This window comes from Heteronotia binoei, chromosome 7, assembly GCF_032191835.1.
Source record: "Heteronotia binoei isolate CCM8104 ecotype False Entrance Well chromosome 7, APGP_CSIRO_Hbin_v1, whole genome shotgun sequence".
NCBI lineage: Eukaryota > Metazoa > Chordata > Lepidosauria > Squamata > Gekkonidae > Heteronotia > Heteronotia binoei.
The window spans coordinates 68,410,348-68,428,707 of record NC_083229.1 but is presented as its reverse complement, the minus strand read 5'-3'; the positions used below and the strand labels follow the sequence as shown (position 1 = coordinate 68,428,707).

At 40.2% G+C, this 18,360-nt stretch overlaps 1 protein-coding gene across 15 annotated transcripts in view; it reads right to left on the bottom strand.

Moving 5' to 3' along the window:
• The window catches only part of ST18 (ST18 C2H2C-type zinc finger transcription factor), a 194,904-nt gene that overhangs the window by 83,511 nt on the left and 93,033 nt on the right, over positions 1–18,360 (bottom strand). For all 15 annotated transcript variants that reach the window (XR_009555665.1, XR_009555666.1, XR_009555664.1 and 12 more), the window contains exon 5: positions 7,278–7,456. Coding sequence is in view for 12 of the 15 variants with exons in the window: in XM_060243813.1 (XP_060099796.1) it covers positions 7,278–7,456 (179 nt within the window). In the remaining 3 variants the exon portion in view is untranslated. The remainder of the gene's footprint in view (positions 1–7,277; positions 7,457–18,360) is intronic.

Below are 18,360 nucleotides of genomic sequence, written 5' to 3'. Positions count from 1 at the left end.
GACTGGGGCCTGGCCAGTTCTGGCGCTCAGACTGGCTGGGTCAGGGTCAAGCTCTGGGGGTGATCCTAGGATCAGGCAACCATTCAACAGTCCCACCTCTCCTCTATAAATTGAGGCAACAGCTGGTTTTCTATCCTTACTCTTCATGGTTCCCACCCACCCCCTTTCAGATAGTATGGGTTACATTTCAGGTTTGTTTTTTGTTCACTTCCATCATGCCTTTGGGCAGTTTGGGCATTGCGACAGATCCATTTGTGTGTGTGGGGGGGGGGGGCGCTGAGCCTGCATACCTGCCTGCCTCATTTGGAGACTCCTTTATGAGGTCCTGGGGATGGATCCATAAAGCAGCATGCCCAGATCAGGGGCTGGCTGATGGCTTACCACCAGGTGGCAAGGGAATCATGTGGTAGCCAGCATCCAGGCAGATTCTGGGGCTTGTCACTCCATGGTTTCCCCCAACAAATGGGCTGGGGAAGTGAGTTTTCATTTAATGCAGGTGGGTCACCCAATGCCAGATCAGCCCCCATGCTGCACCAATAAAGTCATGGTTTTATGCTCTTCTTCTCTCCTCTTCTTCCTGCCCACCCCTTGGTCTGCAATTCACTTATTTATAACTTAGCTGTATTTGTATCAGTGAGGCTGCTCTAGTAGAAATTGTCTGAAACCAGAGTTACTATTTGTCAAGATCTTTCATGAACATGCTATGTCAAGAATCATGTTGACAGAACATTATTATATTATAATATGTAATTGCACCCCCATTTGGAATAAAGAGGCAGACAAGAATATTGGGAAAACCGGCCACTTTATTAACTATAACACAACAGGGCAAGGTAAACTGTAATAGGACGAGCCCTGAGGTCTTCTCCTGACCCCGCCAAGTCCTACAAAAGGGCGAGCCACACTACCCCCATCCCCAGCCATACTAATGTGGCTAGAACCGGGCTGGTAGACCACACATGCCCTCCCCTTAACCCCCGCCCCGATCACCAGAAGGGGGCGACCAAGGGGAGGCATGAAACCCGATCCATATTCCATGACATTGAGCTGTAAAGCCCATCTGCCTTTCCTACGGATCGCCTGCACAACACAGGTGCCTAGGCCTGGGTGCTCACCGGCAAGGTCTAAACCCCTTGCTCATTCCGCCAAGTGACCAAATTACCTACCCAACAGCCACACCACTGCTTGCAGTACAAGGTAGGCAAAAAACACACCACCAATGGCCAATCAGGTGATAGTGAAAAAATTCCTACCTGCCCCCTAATAAGGCAACCGGTGGAAACCTGTACTACTGCAGGGTGGGTGGGCGGGCCAAAAACTCCCCGAAACTGCGTGGGGAGAGGCGGGGCCAAGGCTTCTTATAGCCTCAGCCCTACCCCACACTAAACTCCTGGATGCCCGGGAAAGCAGCCTTTGATCCTGCCAGGGCTGCAAAAGACGGCCCCACAGCACGCAGCCGCTTTGCGGCGTGGCCAGGGCGAGGCCGATTTTTTTTTTAAAAATACAGACATCAATTAAACAACACAGCTGTTAGGATGTAAATACACACAAGGCAGATCCATGTAATGTGCCCATCTCATAAGTGAATCCACTTCAGTAAGTGTGATTCAGATCAGATTCAGATGTGAGAATGGTTCCTGCTTGAATAATCAACATCTGCTTCATCACATATTTAAGGTCTGTGCTTAATAGTACATCAATTTAATCATTTCTTGGGAAGGTGCAGAAAGGTGCTTTGTCCATACATGTTTTGTAGATAATAGTTGCATCAACACATTGTTGCACACTGTGCTATTGTGTTCCTGTGTGGACAAGTCAGTCCACAAGGTGAGTGATTGCTCCAGTGCAATTTTATTTAGAACATATATACCCTGCTCTTTACTTGTTGAAAAATCCTCAAAGTGCCTTATAAATGTAATTTAAAAAATCATCCTACACAATATTTATTCATTTATTTTATTTATACCCAACCTTTCTCCCCATTGAGGATCCAAAGAAGCTCACATAGTTCTCCTCTCCTTGTTTTATCCTCACAAAAGCCCTGTGAGGTAGGTTAGACTGAGCAAGTATTACTTGCTCAAGGTCATCCAGTAAGCCTTCAAGACAGAGTGGAGTTTTGAAGCTGGGTCTCCCAGATCCTACTCTGCCACACTAACCTCTACACCACGGTGACAACAAAAAAAATAAATAACTGCACAATACAAATTCATCAGCAGTGCTTTTTTAGTAGAAAAGGTGCAGCAGGAGCTCATTTGCATATTAGGCCACACCTCCTGACATCACCATGGTTTCACACAGGGCTTTTTTGTAGGAAAAACCCAGCAGGAACTCATTTGTATATTAGAACACATATCCTGACACCAAGCCAACCGGAACTGCGTTCCTGCTCAAAAAAAGCCCTATTCATCAGCAATAAAAAACCATAGTAAAACTAATTGCTATAAAAAGCTGGGATGGATATCCAGTGTTACAATGTAAATGTCCCTTAGGCATGATTTCCAAAGCCAGACTGACTAAAGGCAGGGTCCTTTATCCAAAAGTTACCAGTCTAAATGGTTTACTACCTCATCCTCTCGGTTTACTACCCCATACTCTGGTAGTAAATCACATCTAGAACCATGAAGCTTTGGAGACTAAAGTGAGAGAAAGACAACTCTTCCTCTGAGAAAAGAATGTCAGTGTGGGTGAGGTTATAAAAATGCTGAACACATTTTTAGAAGTTCCATTTTGGGCAGCTTGTCAGATAGGCAAAAGCCATGATGGACTTTTACCTAGGGACTCCATTTTTGTCCCCAGGGCAGGGGACAATGGAGAAAATTCTCAACTTGCAAATCTAAGGTAAAGATGAATTCTAATTCACTCCAAGTAAATTCTAATTAACTCCAAATAGAACTGCCCTGTCTTAAATGACAGATAATTTAGGAATTTTTTGCCCACCTTGTACTGCCTTATGGCGTTAGGAAGATGGGGAGGAGTTGTTAGTTGGTCGCTTGGCAGGATGAGGTTTGGGCCACAGTGTTTTTGGGGAGCACCCATGGTTCAGCACCTGTTGGTGCAGGTGGTCTGTATGAACTGCAGATGGGCTTTACGGCTCAATGCTAGGAGTGCAGATCATGACAAAGCCTCACCAGGCAGGATCTTTCCAGAGGGATTGATGCTGGCCTAGGTGGAGGTGGAGTTTGGGCCTGGCTGCTCAGCACCACCCAAAATATGTTGAGCTCGTGCTGGGGGCAGGGTGGCTCACCCCTTTTCAGGACAAGGCGGGGTCATGGGGCTGACCCCAGGGCTTGTCTTGTTAGGCCTTACCCCTTGCCAGTTTTAGTTTGTTCAAGTTGTTTAAATAAAACGGCCCTGTTTATCCAACATATTGTGTCAGCCTCTTCATTCGGACTGGGTGAGCAACAGGCTTATGGTTGAGGACAGCAACAGTTTTTCCATCTGATCTGGCCGATAACCCCACCCCTTGAAGAAACTGACTACATGCAGAATGCCATCTAAGCCTGAGGGGTAATGGTTTAATTGATTTTATTGGAAATTGTGATTGGTTTTATTGAAATTTATTTACTGTGAATTTAGGAATGTCAGACCCCCGGTAGGGGCATGGGACCCCCTGATTTTTGGGGCTCCCTCTAAATGGCAACCAACTGTTTGGCAGGGGAAGCCCCACTCCCAACAGTCCTCCATGGCCCCATGGGCAGATGCTTGGGATGACCACAAAGTTCTTTTTCTGACCTCCCAGGAGTCCAATCAGAAGGAACAGAGAAAGGCTTGTGAGTCCATTCCTTCACGGTGACAACAAACTGGAAGCAATGATGGTGATGTGACCCTTCAGACAGCTCCAGTCTACAGCCCAGCCAACATGCCTAAAGCCTTTTCAAGTCCAGACCCACATATAACATACTGCAGTAATCAAACCATTAGTAAAGCATGGACATGTGGCTAGATAATCTCGTCCCGCAAGGGCTCACAGCTGGTTCATTAACCATTCAAGTTTCCATAAATAACAGATGAATGAAAAATGGTAACCTGAGACCTTTGTCATTTCCCTTTGTTGTAGCCAAGAGAATGAGCGGTGATCTGCTTCAAATCATGGACTTGAGGCAAACTATAATCACTCAGCATCAGCATATCCACCCTTACATTTCAATTTGGGGATGATAATAACAATGGTCTACCTTATAAGGCTGTTGAAATTATTGCTATATGCTTTGAAAACTGATAGCGCATTATCAATAGCAAGGATTAGTATTCCACAGAAATTTTACAAAATGGATACTTTGGGTAACTCTTGGTTTAATGAAAGACCTTAATTATGAAAACTATATAGTTAGCAAGTTTCAAATAGCCACAGCAGTGACAGCACTGAAGAGCACATTAGATTACAAGTGGAAAAGCAGATTCTGTGGGGTAATGAATAGATTTCCTAAAGGACAGTGAAAGACACGTGTATCCTGTGTTTAAGAAACATTCTTTTCTTTAAAATCACAGCAGGAAACAGTAGGTAGTAAAGGCTACAGGAAAGGGTGTCAAATGCTGAAAGACAATAAACCCTTTTGTGTCTCATTTAATTTTTTCTAAACATTTTCTTTTCTGACAAGGACACTCAAAAATACATCTCCATCATCTTCTTTTCTGGTAATTATCTCCCTAAAATCAACACTGGTCTGCCAGGATCAAGTAAATATTACCATAGTAACTAAAAGCATTTTTGGATGAAGGGAAGAATTTAGCCACAACACTGGCCCCTTCAATAATGTTGATTATAGGGTGCATTCTTTTGTTGGGTTGTATTCAACATAAACTGGAACGTTCCACATTTTACTTCCTAGAGGAAAAAAAATGAGATAAACAAGCTTAAAATAAAAGAGAAGATGGTCTGATCCTTTGCAAAAATCTATGTCAGACCAACTTCAGGTTTAAAAAATAAATTAAATATCATCTAAAATGCAAATGAAGTTTTCTCTCAACCACAGTGAGCTATTAAGAGAAAGTGTAAAGGGTTATGATAATTTCAAAGTATTATCAACTACCGAAAACAAATAAAAAGCATTTTCAGTGAATATGTCCAATTCATTGAACTATTCTCTCAATCCATTTAACTACCCACATGTGTACAATAATGATTTATAGACATTATACCTAATTATGCATATTTGGGCTATGGTGGAGTGCCTAACAAAAGCTCTAGAAAGCAACAATTACCTCTGTTGCTTAGTTACATAGTTTAAAATATTCCTATTAAGTGCAGATTATTGTGCAAGGGAGGAGGAGGACACAAATGCACATGTGCCACCACAATGCATTTCACTTTACGGCTGCCAAACTGTTAGCATTTTGGGTCATTTCCAGTTTACATAATTGTCTGGTTCAACTGTTTGTTATACATTAAAAGAAAACATTTATTAATTCTTACATTTTTCCTTCAGGAAACTAGACCCACAGCAAAAGAAATGGCCTTTTGAACTATTTATGTTGATTTTTGTTGTTGCTGCTGCTGCTTGGCTTGATAGCTCCCATGCAACTTTATTTTTAGAAGTTGCACCATCATGGATTTTCTTGAGTTGGCTGTGAGCAAAAATCTGGAATGTTTTCAAATGGTTCAAGTAGATAAGTTTCAGATTGTTAACAGCTGTGTTACACACTATGGATAAATCAGTTCATGTTATTTGGTCTCTTTGTAGTCCAGGGTGAATATGTTCCAGAAGATTTCATAGATAGATTTTTCTCTATTTCTTCGAGGTATATCTTTACATTAAATGGAAATAGCTTTATTCATTATTTTAAAGTAATATGCTTATGGATACAACCCGGTTTGCTAGAACAGGGAGGTTCTGTTCTATTGCTGTTATCTTAGCAAACATACAACGTTCAGTAGAGGAATACATGTTTCTCTCTCAGAAAACCAGATTGAGGGTACCCAGGTAGGGATTACTACAGCTCTGAGATAAAGCAACCCCTCAGAGAGCAATGGCATGAAATCTGATTACTTTGTCCTTCTCCCCCACATCACACCATAAGGCAATGTGGCATCAGTGATTGTAACACTGGTGGCTGCGGACTTCAGAACACGGATCAATGCTAAAACTTCCACAATTATATGAGTCCCCATCTAACACCATCTTAGGATGCCCTGCTATGAGTACAGCTGAAACATACTTACCCCCCCTCCCCACAAATCTTACAGTGTCTTGTCTAGTTAAGCCCACAGCAAGGCATCCTGTAATAAAGACTTTCTGGCTCTTTCATTTACCTGGAACAGAAGGACTTCTGTATACAGAGGATGTTTTACTCATTTAGCCATACACTGGATACCCAATGTGGTATAGTAGCTTAAAGGGCTGGATTAAGATAGTGGAGAGTTGGGTCCAGATTGGTACTGGTCCAGCCAATACAGCCATTGTGTCTTAGGCTAAACAATCTCACCAAGTTGTTGTGAGGATAAAACAGAGAAGAAAATCATGATTCTTTAGAGCAGGGTTTCCCAAATTCCGCCCCCCCCCAAGGCCCAGTTATTTTTACACTTCTCCTTTGTGGCCCACTAAATATTTTTTTTTGGGGGGGACTCAGGAGACTTTGGGCAATCTGCCTCAACCCCCATTTAAACATCCCACTGGGGGAGGGAGGCCTGGAAGCTGCCTTTGCTGTCTCCCCGCCTCGCGATACACTGGGGTGTTTCAATGGGGAGGGGAGCCCAGGAGCTGCCTTTGCCATCTCCCCGCCTCCCAGGGAGACTGCAAAGGCAGGCTATCTGCCTCCCCCTGCTGGGTGTTTAAATGAGGAGGAGAACCTAGGGGGCTGCCTTTGCTGTCTCCCCACCTTGCAGGGAGATTGCAAAGGCAGGTGATCTGTTCCCCCCATTTAAACACCCCACCTTGCAGGTCTGAGACCAGCAATGGTGGCACTGAACTGACCTTACTTGTGACCCGGTATTGAGACGTCCATGATCCGGTCCCGGGTCACGACCCAGAAAATGGGAAATGCTGCTTTAGAGGATGGATAACACAGAAATGCAGGAACTAGAAAGAAACAGTTCAGAAGAATCCCTGTTTCACAGTTTGACTTGGTTTGGTGATTAAACTATGCCCTTTTCAATAAGCAATGCCTGACGTATATGGCACTTCTTCTATCTGCTGAACTCAGAATGGGATGATGTATGAGATTCGTGAATTTATTTCTCAGCTTCGACATACAGTACTTTCATGGCCAACCCACTGCAACTCTATTGGACAGAATCTCTTGAGATGACTGGGCAAGCCAGCCAGTTCTCCTTGATATACCTTCTTTGATGAGGCTGTTGTCATCCTGCAGTTCTGCATTGTCTTCATTCTCTCCTTTGCCTTCCACACTGGGACTGTAGTGTCGAGGTTTCATTAACAGAGACTTTCGTTTGTTGACTGGAACGCCCAAAATCTGTTCTTCAGCTTTTCTCTTCTTGGCCATGGAACTTTTGTAGGCACTGTATTTATGCAACAGTATCAATAAGGGAACACAATGAAAATTAAATGTTACACAGACGTATATCTTACTTTCAAGAAGAGGAAAAAATGGAGCTGATATGATCAGATAGTTGTGTCTTTTGTGTGTGAGCGTGGTTATAAAACGCAAGACACAGATTCTGTCAAATTTTTCTTTCATTGTTATGAAAAGTCTGAGGTTTTTCTTTTAAAAAAAAAGCTTCAAATCATCTTAATCCCGAGTAAGCATATGTTAATCTAAACTCTGTTCTGGAATAGACTATATCCAACCAAGAAGGGATAAGAAAAGATTTACAGTGGATTAGTAATTCCTAAAATGAGCTAATGTGAAAATGACACTATACATCAAGTTTGCCTGTTATGTTCTGTGTATGGTTGAAGAATACCAGTTTGAGCACTTTATTTCTATTTCCTATCTTTATGAATAAATGGAGGAGCTTTATACATAGTTTAGATCAATGAAACTGAACTTTCAGTTCAAAGTTATATTTCTTATGTTTAAAACTTTTTGTGTTGTTTATGTATGACATAGGAATATAGCAACAGCAGATATTGTTTGCTCACTGAATAGTTAGTATAATAGAATAGTTCCATAGTTGTTACAACATGGTCCAATGAATAGAGTATTCTTGGACCTGAGAGACCTGGTATCAATTTATAACACAGTCATTAATTCAAAGATTGCCCTTGGTTTATGAAAAATAATCAGACTTTTGGCCTACTCCAAAGGTATATGAACAAGACAAAGATTTTAAGTACTTGCATGTACAAAATGCCATATAAAGTATATTTTAATAGTTTAATAATACTGAACTCTGTTTATACAGTCACACACAAATATACCCACATAGACTGAATTCTCCCCTTTGCAAATAAAGTTGGATTTAAGTCCACATCTATTCAAGCAGTGTTCTTGTTTCTGTCCTATATTCTATCACAACCATTCATTTTTTTTTAGATGGGGACCTCTTAACTATAGTATTGTAAGTATAACATGTTACAATGTTGCAATAAAACATGAAGCACATGGCTAAATAATAGCTTGACACTTCTAAATTATGTAGACTAGATTGTCAGACTTTAAGGAAGCCACATATTTGGAGCATGAATGAAGGACTATCCCATGAATGTTTTTCATTATAATATTTTCATAAAATCACAGTAAGGGTGGTTGAATGAAAAACATCCATTCCATGAGATATGATATGGTGGGCCAGGGTTTCTTCAGATGACAAGCAGCCTTCTTTCTAGAATGTTTTGAGAGAGGGAAGACAACCAGAGTCATTTAGATATGCTAGCCAACTGATTATATAAACAAAGGAAATTCTGTTAGAGGGCTGAGTAGAGACTGGGTAGGATCATTCAATGCATCCACTCCCCACAGGCCTAACTTGGGTTACTTGCCAGATTGGAAAACAGAAAGGAATCATAGTGGGGCTAGTGTGGGCACTGTCTTTGCAACCAAAGTTATTACATCGTTATAGAGATGTCCTGCATCACATTATGCAAAACATATACACCTTAGTCATATGGGAGTTAATACCATCCCAGTTACAAGTTTTATGAGTCTACTTACAGTGGGGTAGCACAATTCAGGTGGGAATGTCTGATAATCTGTATGTTCCTACGAGGTCATCACCTTCTTGTAAAATTCTACACTTTCACACTATTTGTATCATTGCCTGTGGATCTTTTCCAGTTATGCCATATGAACAATAGCATTTATATTATATCTGTCACAGATGGAAAACTGCATTTATGGATCAGTGTAATCCACTCATTGGTTGCTGGACCCCAGCTGCTCCAGGGAGCATCACAAATCTACATGATGCCCCTTGTTGCTAGATTTTGCACTTGGCTCATTGATCTAGCTGAAAGATTTGCAAAAATCCCTGTCTCCAGACAGCTCCCTGTTGGTTACATATATTATGAGGCTCAATGGCGTAAATTAATCCTTCCAAGGTAACTTATGTGCAGTAAGTTGGCTTCAGTTCTGATTGTTTTGGATGGTAGCATATGACTAACTTAAGCTTTTTTTGCTTTTTAAAAATGCGTTTTGGCAAGTCATCTTCTTGGCAAACCACCATTACAAATATGAAGGACACAGAAACAAATGTGAAGATCTGCATTGCTGCAAAAGTTACATTACAACCAATATGCATCTTAAATTGAAATCTCTTTCAATCTGATGCAATACCACACAATAGCAGAGAACATTATAATGGATACTTTTCAATACTTCTGTATAAATTCATTGTACTTTGTACAGAATTTGTTTACGGTAAACTTAATACTATCATCTGGTGATCACATTTTTTAGTAAATGATGCCTGTTTGAACATTTTAAGGGTATACAACATATATGTAAAAATCATATGAGCCAGTACTAAAGTAATTAAAACTAGTTTTCATGTAGGCATTCTGCTCATTTCTCAACCTTTTAGCTTGGAAGTTAAAGTCAATATAAGCCACTGGATTCAGATCCTGTATGTAATGTTTACTTCTCAAAATATATCTGAAAAAAATAATTGCTATAGATTTAAGGGACAGTAATGTTTACAAAAATTAATATGATTGGCAACAACAGTAATTAAACACTTTTACATGCTTTTGCTACAATCCAAAACTCTGTTGGGGTCCAGTGTACATGCATGAGTGGCAGCCCACATACTTTAATGTTGACCCAAATATACTTTTGTTAGATTCCAACAGATATTGGCTCTCCTATATGCACACTGTAACTTCTGCATCAGGGTTGTCACATTCTTATTATATAGTTTTTTCAAGTCCATGACAGATATATTAAGGGTCAAAATGCAGATAGCCTGCCTTGTGTGGTAGAGTATGCAGCACAGCTGGCATAGAGTAAGAAGAGCAGACAGACCACAGTAGCTGTTTTGTACAAAAACAGATGGAAGGCTGGAGTGGGCTGTGTCAGTATTTGAGCCAGTATAATGTAGAGTGCTGGTCCAGTACTGTGAAGATCGGGATTTGTGACTTCATTCTTCCATGAAACCCATTGGGAAACCCAGGGCCTGCCACTTTCTTTCTCAGGATGACTATGAATATAAAACATGAATGGAAAGGTCACATCTTGTGTCTCTCTGCTCACTGAAAGAATAAAAGCACTGTGAAGATAAGGTAACACTTTGAGATTGGCCTCCTATATGCTGCTGAAAGATGTGGTTGAACGGCCAGCCCATACAGTAAGAGCTTTTTCCCACACAGCTTACCGCAGAGCAAAGTCCCTCCTCACCATGCAGCATCTGCTCGGATTTTCCACCAACTGCTCCGCGGAGGCAGGAAGTGCCAGGCCTTTTGCGTCGCAAATGTAAATCGCTAAAACCCAGTTTCCGTTAGTGACACAAAAGCTGCGGCTCTTCCTGCTTCTGCAGAGCAGTTGGTGGGAAATCTGAGCAAACGCTACGCGGTGAGGAGGGACTTCGCTCCATGGTAAGCTGCGTGGGAAAAAGCTCTAAGTGAATATCATGGTTTTAAATACTTACACAGTGGAAAAAATGGTATCCCTCACTTCTGGACTGCAACTGGATGATTGTGGGCCACCTCATTGCCCCCCCAGTCAGAATAAAGAGACAGATACCGATGACTTGAGTAAACTAAGGGCCACTTTATTTTACATTTCTAATGGATGACAAAGGGCAAACACTAAACTAGTGGCACAATCAAGGTCAGGGGTCATTCCTGACTCCCTCCCTTGTTGAACAGTAGGCATGTATATGCTGCCTTAATTTCAACAGATTACTACTTAACAAAGATATATCCTTATAACCTTCTTCTAAGATGATTTTTGCCATCTTCCAGGCATGAAGCAGAGGTCACTGGAGATCTGTGTGTTGGGGCGGGGGGAGGTATTTGTTAAGTTATTGCAATGTGCAGGGGATTGAACTAGATGTCTTTGAAGCACATTCTAACTCTATGATTCTAACCAAAGCATTTACTTTTTCTAAGCCTCTAAAAGGATAGGTGGGATAAAAATAAGAGAGAGAGAGAGAGCATTCAGGTTCTCCATCTTAGTGATATTCAAGACCATCAGAGTAAGGATGTGGCAGTACTTTGCCAGGAGCACCCAATGTATAATCAGTCCCTTTAAATGAAAAGTATGCTGAAATTGCTGAAAATCATTATATGTCTCTGAGTGCCTTCCCAGGATTAAAACAAACATCATGGGATGGGAATACTGATAATAAATTCCATGAAGATCTAATTTTGCAATAACAATGTAATGTGACCTAACACTTGCCTTCATTTCTTCTATAAAGTGCTATTTCCTAGCTTCAAAGACATCAATCAGTGTAGTAAATGCAGTCCCTTTATATATTTAAATGGCTTGTGGAGTGAGAGATACCAGAAGAGGAGAGGTATGGTCTGAAACCATAAACTGATTAAATGCCATCTCCCCGAGTTCAAGTGGCATATCATTCTCAAGAACAAAAAATGTTTCTGTGCTAAACTCCAGGGTATGCCTGATAACAATCATATCTCTTACTCCAAAGGATACGTCATTAAGGCAGTTGGAACCATTTCCAGCTATAGATAGTTGGGCAAACCATAAATATAACTAATTCAAGCAAGCCATCAATAAAGGCAGCCTAACATCTGATTCAACCAGGATGGGACATCAGGAAGACATTTGAACCTGTCATTCATTCCTGGTTCTTTGTCAAGATGCTAAAACCATCCAATGATCACCCCACCTTGAAATGTCAGGTATTTCCCTACTACTCTGCCCACCAAATTTTGACAGAAGTTACATTCAAACTGCCCAGTCAAATTCAAGTTTCATATCTTGGACCAATCATGTTCCTGGGGAAAGCATGGACTTTCGCTGGGTTCAGTTCAGATAACAATCTTGTTTTATATTGAAAGCAGCCTCTGAAGATGCAGCACAGAAATGTTTAAAATACATAAATATATTTGTAGTTCACTATTAAAATTGATTCCTGTTGCTATAGAGCAAAATATAGTACATATAATAACAAATAGGTGGGGAAGTACATGTGTGGGGGAGGTATTTGTGAAGTTCTTGCATTGTACAGGGGGTTGAACTAGATGATCCTGGAGGTCCCTTCCAACTCTATGATTCTATTAAATAGTTTATGGAACATTTTCTGAAAAAGTCCATAATCCACATACCTGTTTTCCAGTGTTCTCTGAGATTCAACTATGCAGACCAAACAGTTGCCCATTGTAATGACTTTCTACTTAACACTATTCCACAGTCCACCATATGTGGAGAGTCGCAATTTTAACTCCATCTCTTTGAAGAAGATAATCCTGACATACAGATGAGATAAGAGAGAGCCATGCAAGCCTTATGAAGTCTCATTAATAATGGGCTAGTGTAACCACACTTATACAAGTGCCTTTTCCGTGGCTCACTTTAAATTAGCACATCTGACCAACAATGGCAGTTTCGAGTTGCCAGACTGGGCTGAGTGAGAACTTTTCTGTTCCAATTCCTGACTGGGCCCAGAAGAGGACAGTTTTTGCATCTATTGTGACCATAAGGTATTGTCACAGTGAAAAGAAGCTTATGCATGCCGATTTTTCATGGCTTACCAGTTTGGAGGAACTGATTTGGGTTAGTTGTGTTAAATAATGGGTTGTATTTGGTTTTGATTTTCACTGAACAGGAACTACACATTCCTATCACTTTGAGGACTTGGTAAAAAAAGTCAGATATCAATAAAATAAATAAATAAGGGATCAGAATGTTTGAAAAGTTTTTTTTCCTCTCTGAGATGCCTGCACACATATTTGCAAAGATATGTCAAGCTATAGTTTGTCAAACAGTAAGCCTATAATTTAGCTCCTCTATTACCCATCTCATAAATTCAACTGCTAATAGTTTTGTTGCTATTTATCAATGGTCTGCTTGTTGTCATGGAACACTGGTTCAACTGTCAAGGTTATTGGGTAATCTGAGACTCATAAAAAGGAGAAGATTTTTTATGAATCATGAGACAATATAACTCACTCTTTCAGTATTAGTTTTGTTCAGACTTTTGATGGGAAAGTAGTTAAAATATATTGTTAGGCTACTTAAGATTTTTTTTTGGTTCTGGTTTGGAATTGAAACCCACAGAGATAAAAGATAGGGATTAAAGATGCAAGATTTGCTGTGCCAACAAATTAACACTTAGGATACAATGGCCCTGTTCCTTTTCCAATGCAACATCACACAGCATGACTTCATAGATGCAGAGATAGGCCGTTTTCCCACTCACGTTTTACTGGCGCCACGACCATCCTGACGCCGGCGAATCTGCCTGGATTTCGCATCAGAAGCTCCGGCGCTCCCAGAAGCGCCGGCTACTTCCGTCGCTAAGCCAGCGCAAACGGAAATCGCAAAGATGCAGGAAAACGTTTGCGCTGGCTTAGCGACGGAAAGCGCCGGCGCTTCTGGGAGCGCCGGCGCTTCTGTTGCGAAATCCAGGCAGATTCGCCGGCGTCAGGATGGTCGTGGCGCCAGTAAAACGTGAGTGGGAAAACGGCCATAGAGAACACTGTGACATCAATCCAGAGCAAATGCACCCATCAGATTGGAATATGTGGTTGCAATCCTTTTGAAGTCACATAAATGTGCTAAGGAAAAGTATAGTTAATCCGTGAAATTTACAAGAAGGCACTATATATACTGTTGGCAAATGGTCCATGTAGCTCTGGCTGCTAGATGCTGTCTAGGGTTTCTACCAGAGTTTCTAGAAATGTCACCTGAAATTCTTTAGCTATAGATGTGAAGGATTAAGCAAGGGGCTTTGCATATTAAATATGGTTAAACTAGTTAGATAGAGCTCTTGTTCATTACTGGATGGAAGTTTAGTTATGCAAATTCAGTTCTAAGATTCCCCAGCTCTTACCTAGAAGGATCTGTGTTGCTGGCAAGGGAAGGATACTGACAAAATGATCATTCACAGATCATTTATTGCTACAGTATGATCTTAATGTTAATCTACTACCACACACAAGATGGTGAGGTGCATCTGCCATAAGGGCCAACTCTGTTAGATATGGTTACTAAGGATGAACCAAAGTTCATCACAAACTGGGCACAGTTCATGGTTCGCGAACCCTGGTTTGTGTCCATCCTGCCTTCAAGAGCCTCATAAACCTCACAGGGGGTTATGTGATTTTTGTGGGCAGACACAAAGGTGCTAGCAGAGGGGCTTGGAAAAGCCATTTAAAGAGGCTGCTGTCTCTATTCAATGTTCCCTCTCCCCATTTGATTAGACCTACATTTCTACCTGACCCAAATATGGCACGCTTAAAACGTTCAGTTTGCATATATAATACTGATTTCACCAACAGCTGCTTTTCATTAATTGTTATTTCCAGCAGTACATAACTTACACTGTATTTACCCAAAGGAAAATTAGGGGTTTCCCCCAACCAGACATGCCATCACAAAAAAAAAGAAAAATATTTTATATTTACATACAAGTTATAACTATGTATGGAATTTTTATAAGCCTTTTTAAAGGCTATTGCCCTGCATTCAGATTCATCTTCCTTTTGGGTAAATATGTCCATATAAAATAGATTCTTGGTCAAAGCTCACACTTTCAGCTCAGATACTATTCTGCAATGGGATGGGTCTACTTGTGGTCAATCACTGAATTAAGATCACACAATAGTATGGTATGATATGCTATGCTTTAGAAGAGAGGTAAAAAGAATGGAGAGAAAACCTCCTGCTCAACAAGATCAATGCTCATTCCATACCAAGGGTAAGCAATTACAGTTCTGAGGAAGAGTTTAGATTAATCTATGTTTAATGGCATCAGGGCAAGCACACTGACCAAAGAGAGATGAAAGGCATACACATAAAGGTTTGGATGGCAATGAAAATAAAAGGGGGATAAGGATTCATGAACACTAATATTAAGGCAAAATAGCCAAAGAAGAAAGTGAGATAGTGATGGGAGGGCAGCTATACATAGTAATTTAGGAGAAGACACATTATGATGTAACTAAAATCAGGATAAAATTTCAATATCAAAGGACAGTTTCTTTTTAAAAATAATATGGACGGAAGGGGTGGTGGTATAGCCTTGTTGGGGAAAGAGAATTTATTAGTTCTCCTAAGAGGAGGATGGGGAGGAATGGATAATGCTACTGAGTCATTATGCTTTGAGGCTAGAGATGTTTCAGACAGTAAACTAATGTTATAGGCCACCTGACCAAAAGGAACGATTGGGCTGTGAAATGACTGAGGAAATAAAAAGAAGCATGTAAAAAGGCCAGAATGATAGGAAGTTGGTAATAACCCAGGAGAAGGCATGCAGCTATAATGAAATCTATGCGTGCCTGGAGTTCATTGTGAAACATGAAGGGGGATATCTAAATATCATTGAACAAACAACCCAGCCATATAATTTAAGATATACACCATACAATAAGGATTGTATTATTGTATTTTTAACATTTTAAAATTTTTAACCAAATTTTATTATTTTTTTAAAAGAATTCTATGTATATGAACATAAAGAGAGCAAGAAATTTATAATTGAGGACAGTGATTGCTGCTGTTATAGTCTTCCATCCTTCTGAGGTCAGTAAAATGAGTACCCAGCTTACTGGGGGTAAAGTGTAGATGACTGGGGAAGGTAACAACTTGGTGCTTACACAGGAGACTACTCTTAACTTTTACTACTAGTAGTAGTTGTCATTTTTAGCAAATGAGAGTGGCAAGAACAACATTTCCCACACATTTATTTATTTTCCGTTCAGAATTGTGTTGATTGTTGCTGACCCCTACCAGTACCTGCCCCAACCATGCTGTATAGCAGCTAGGATTCAACTAATGTCATGCAGCACCAAAGCAGAAGACTCCCCATGCCCCATTGGCCTTACAGACGATAAGCAGAAAACATAGGCAAACTACCTTTATCAAGAGATGTCTCAAGGTGCTCACTATTTTTCCTACCCATCTGTTTTTTTTAAAGTTATATTTATTTCTTTTAAAATATTTTTTAAAATAATCAAATACATAAGTTTTGACATGTTTATTTATTTTAAGTTGTGAGTTGCCACCAGCAAGTAGCCTACTGAAACTTTGGGAGTGTCTACATTTTATCCAAAGCTGGCTGCCTTCAATATCTATTCCTCAGGTAAGATCTTATCAGTCTACTCAAACGAATTCTAATTATTGGGGCAGATCCCACCATCCTCTAAGTAGCTTACCTCCAACCAAAGGAGCCTTCCTCCAATTTAAGTGGCTCTTCCACCAATGAAAATGTTGTGAAAAATGTTTTTCCCCAGATAAAAAATGAAATTATTTTAATGTGTTTTGCAATGCAAGTTATTTAAGCAAACAAAGAAGGTTAATTCTCAGTTTCAGGAATTGAGGGGCATGTTTTGTTAAAGATAGACAAATTTCCTATTAAGAAACCTCTGCTTTCTTGTACCAACCTTGCCAGCTTTTACAATAAAACATTCTGGCCCACACCTGTTCCAGTAGTAAAACCAAAAAGTGGCCTGGTAGTTTCTGTTGGAACCGGGATGGGGCCATGGGACTTATGGTGGATCAGGAGACAGCACTTTGGTCATTTTTTCCCTGGGTTGTTGGCAAACCTAGCTTACACTGATAGTAAGTCATGACCACAGTGAGTTGAACTGAGCATATAAAGTGTGATGATGCACACAGAATACTCCTTACAGAGAGTTTAAGCATTTTCCTTCAAATTTTCCATCTGTAGCACATACTCAATTTGTTCAGAGTTCTGGGCATGCCATTGCCCCTTATATGGTCACCTCTGTTCATTTTGATGGCAAAGCATAATATGTGTAAGCAAGAGACTACCAAGCCAGAGAGAACCTATCTGTATGGTAAAGAATCACATAGAAAGGCTCTCCCATTGTCTAGAAATGCCTTTAAATGGAATCTTTACATTAGACATTTACTAGGATGAGGTTATTAGAATGACTAAAATTTATCAGAGCTGTAGTTAGGCTTTCAGGTACACCTAATTAATGAGGGGTCTAAAAACTGGAGAAAGAAACAAGGGAGGTTCTAGAAAGACTACAGACCTATAAAGTTTATTGCAGTAATGGTTTACATTTATAACTTGCTTAATTAATGGAAGTGCAAATGGTTGACATACAGGATGCAGTAATAAAGGTAAGAAAATTTCAGCATAAACCATTTATTAGTGCTGTGAATTATGTTCAGTGTGGATGAGACTCATTAATAATATAAATATGTGTGCTACATGCTGATAATTTCTCTTTAAACTATTTATGAAAGCAACTTCATATATATCTAAAGATGAAAACAGTCAGACACTCTGTAACAGGGATTGCTGTTTTATAATGTCTTGTATAACAGCTCCATCTACATTGGGAATGGCTGTGGAGTTTGGCTGATCAGGACACCAAGATATAATCAGCTACCCACACAGTGAATGCCACTTTTGCAAGCAACAGCTGCAATGGACTTCTGACACAGCCAATCTATACATTCAGCAGGTACAAATGATACTACTTTACTCTGACTATACAACATATATGTGCCCATCTGTGGGAGGGGGGGAGTCACATTACTAGAATTTTTACTAGGTTTCACCAAGAGCAATCATTAAAAGTGAAAAACAATGACTGAATGTTCCTCCATCTAATCTACTATATCCAGCTCATGTTGTATATGCAGAAATAGTGCGACTCACACATACGTACATATACACTGAAAATATGCAACTTTGAGCTGTAGTATTAAGTTCCGTTGTGTCTATATTGTCGGTTCTGACGAATGCAGAAAATTACCCAGTCATGCATACAGCTAGGTCCAATTATGCTAACAAAGTATATTACAAATTAATGAAGAATAATATGTACATTTACTTGGGCCACTTTTGCAATGGTTTCA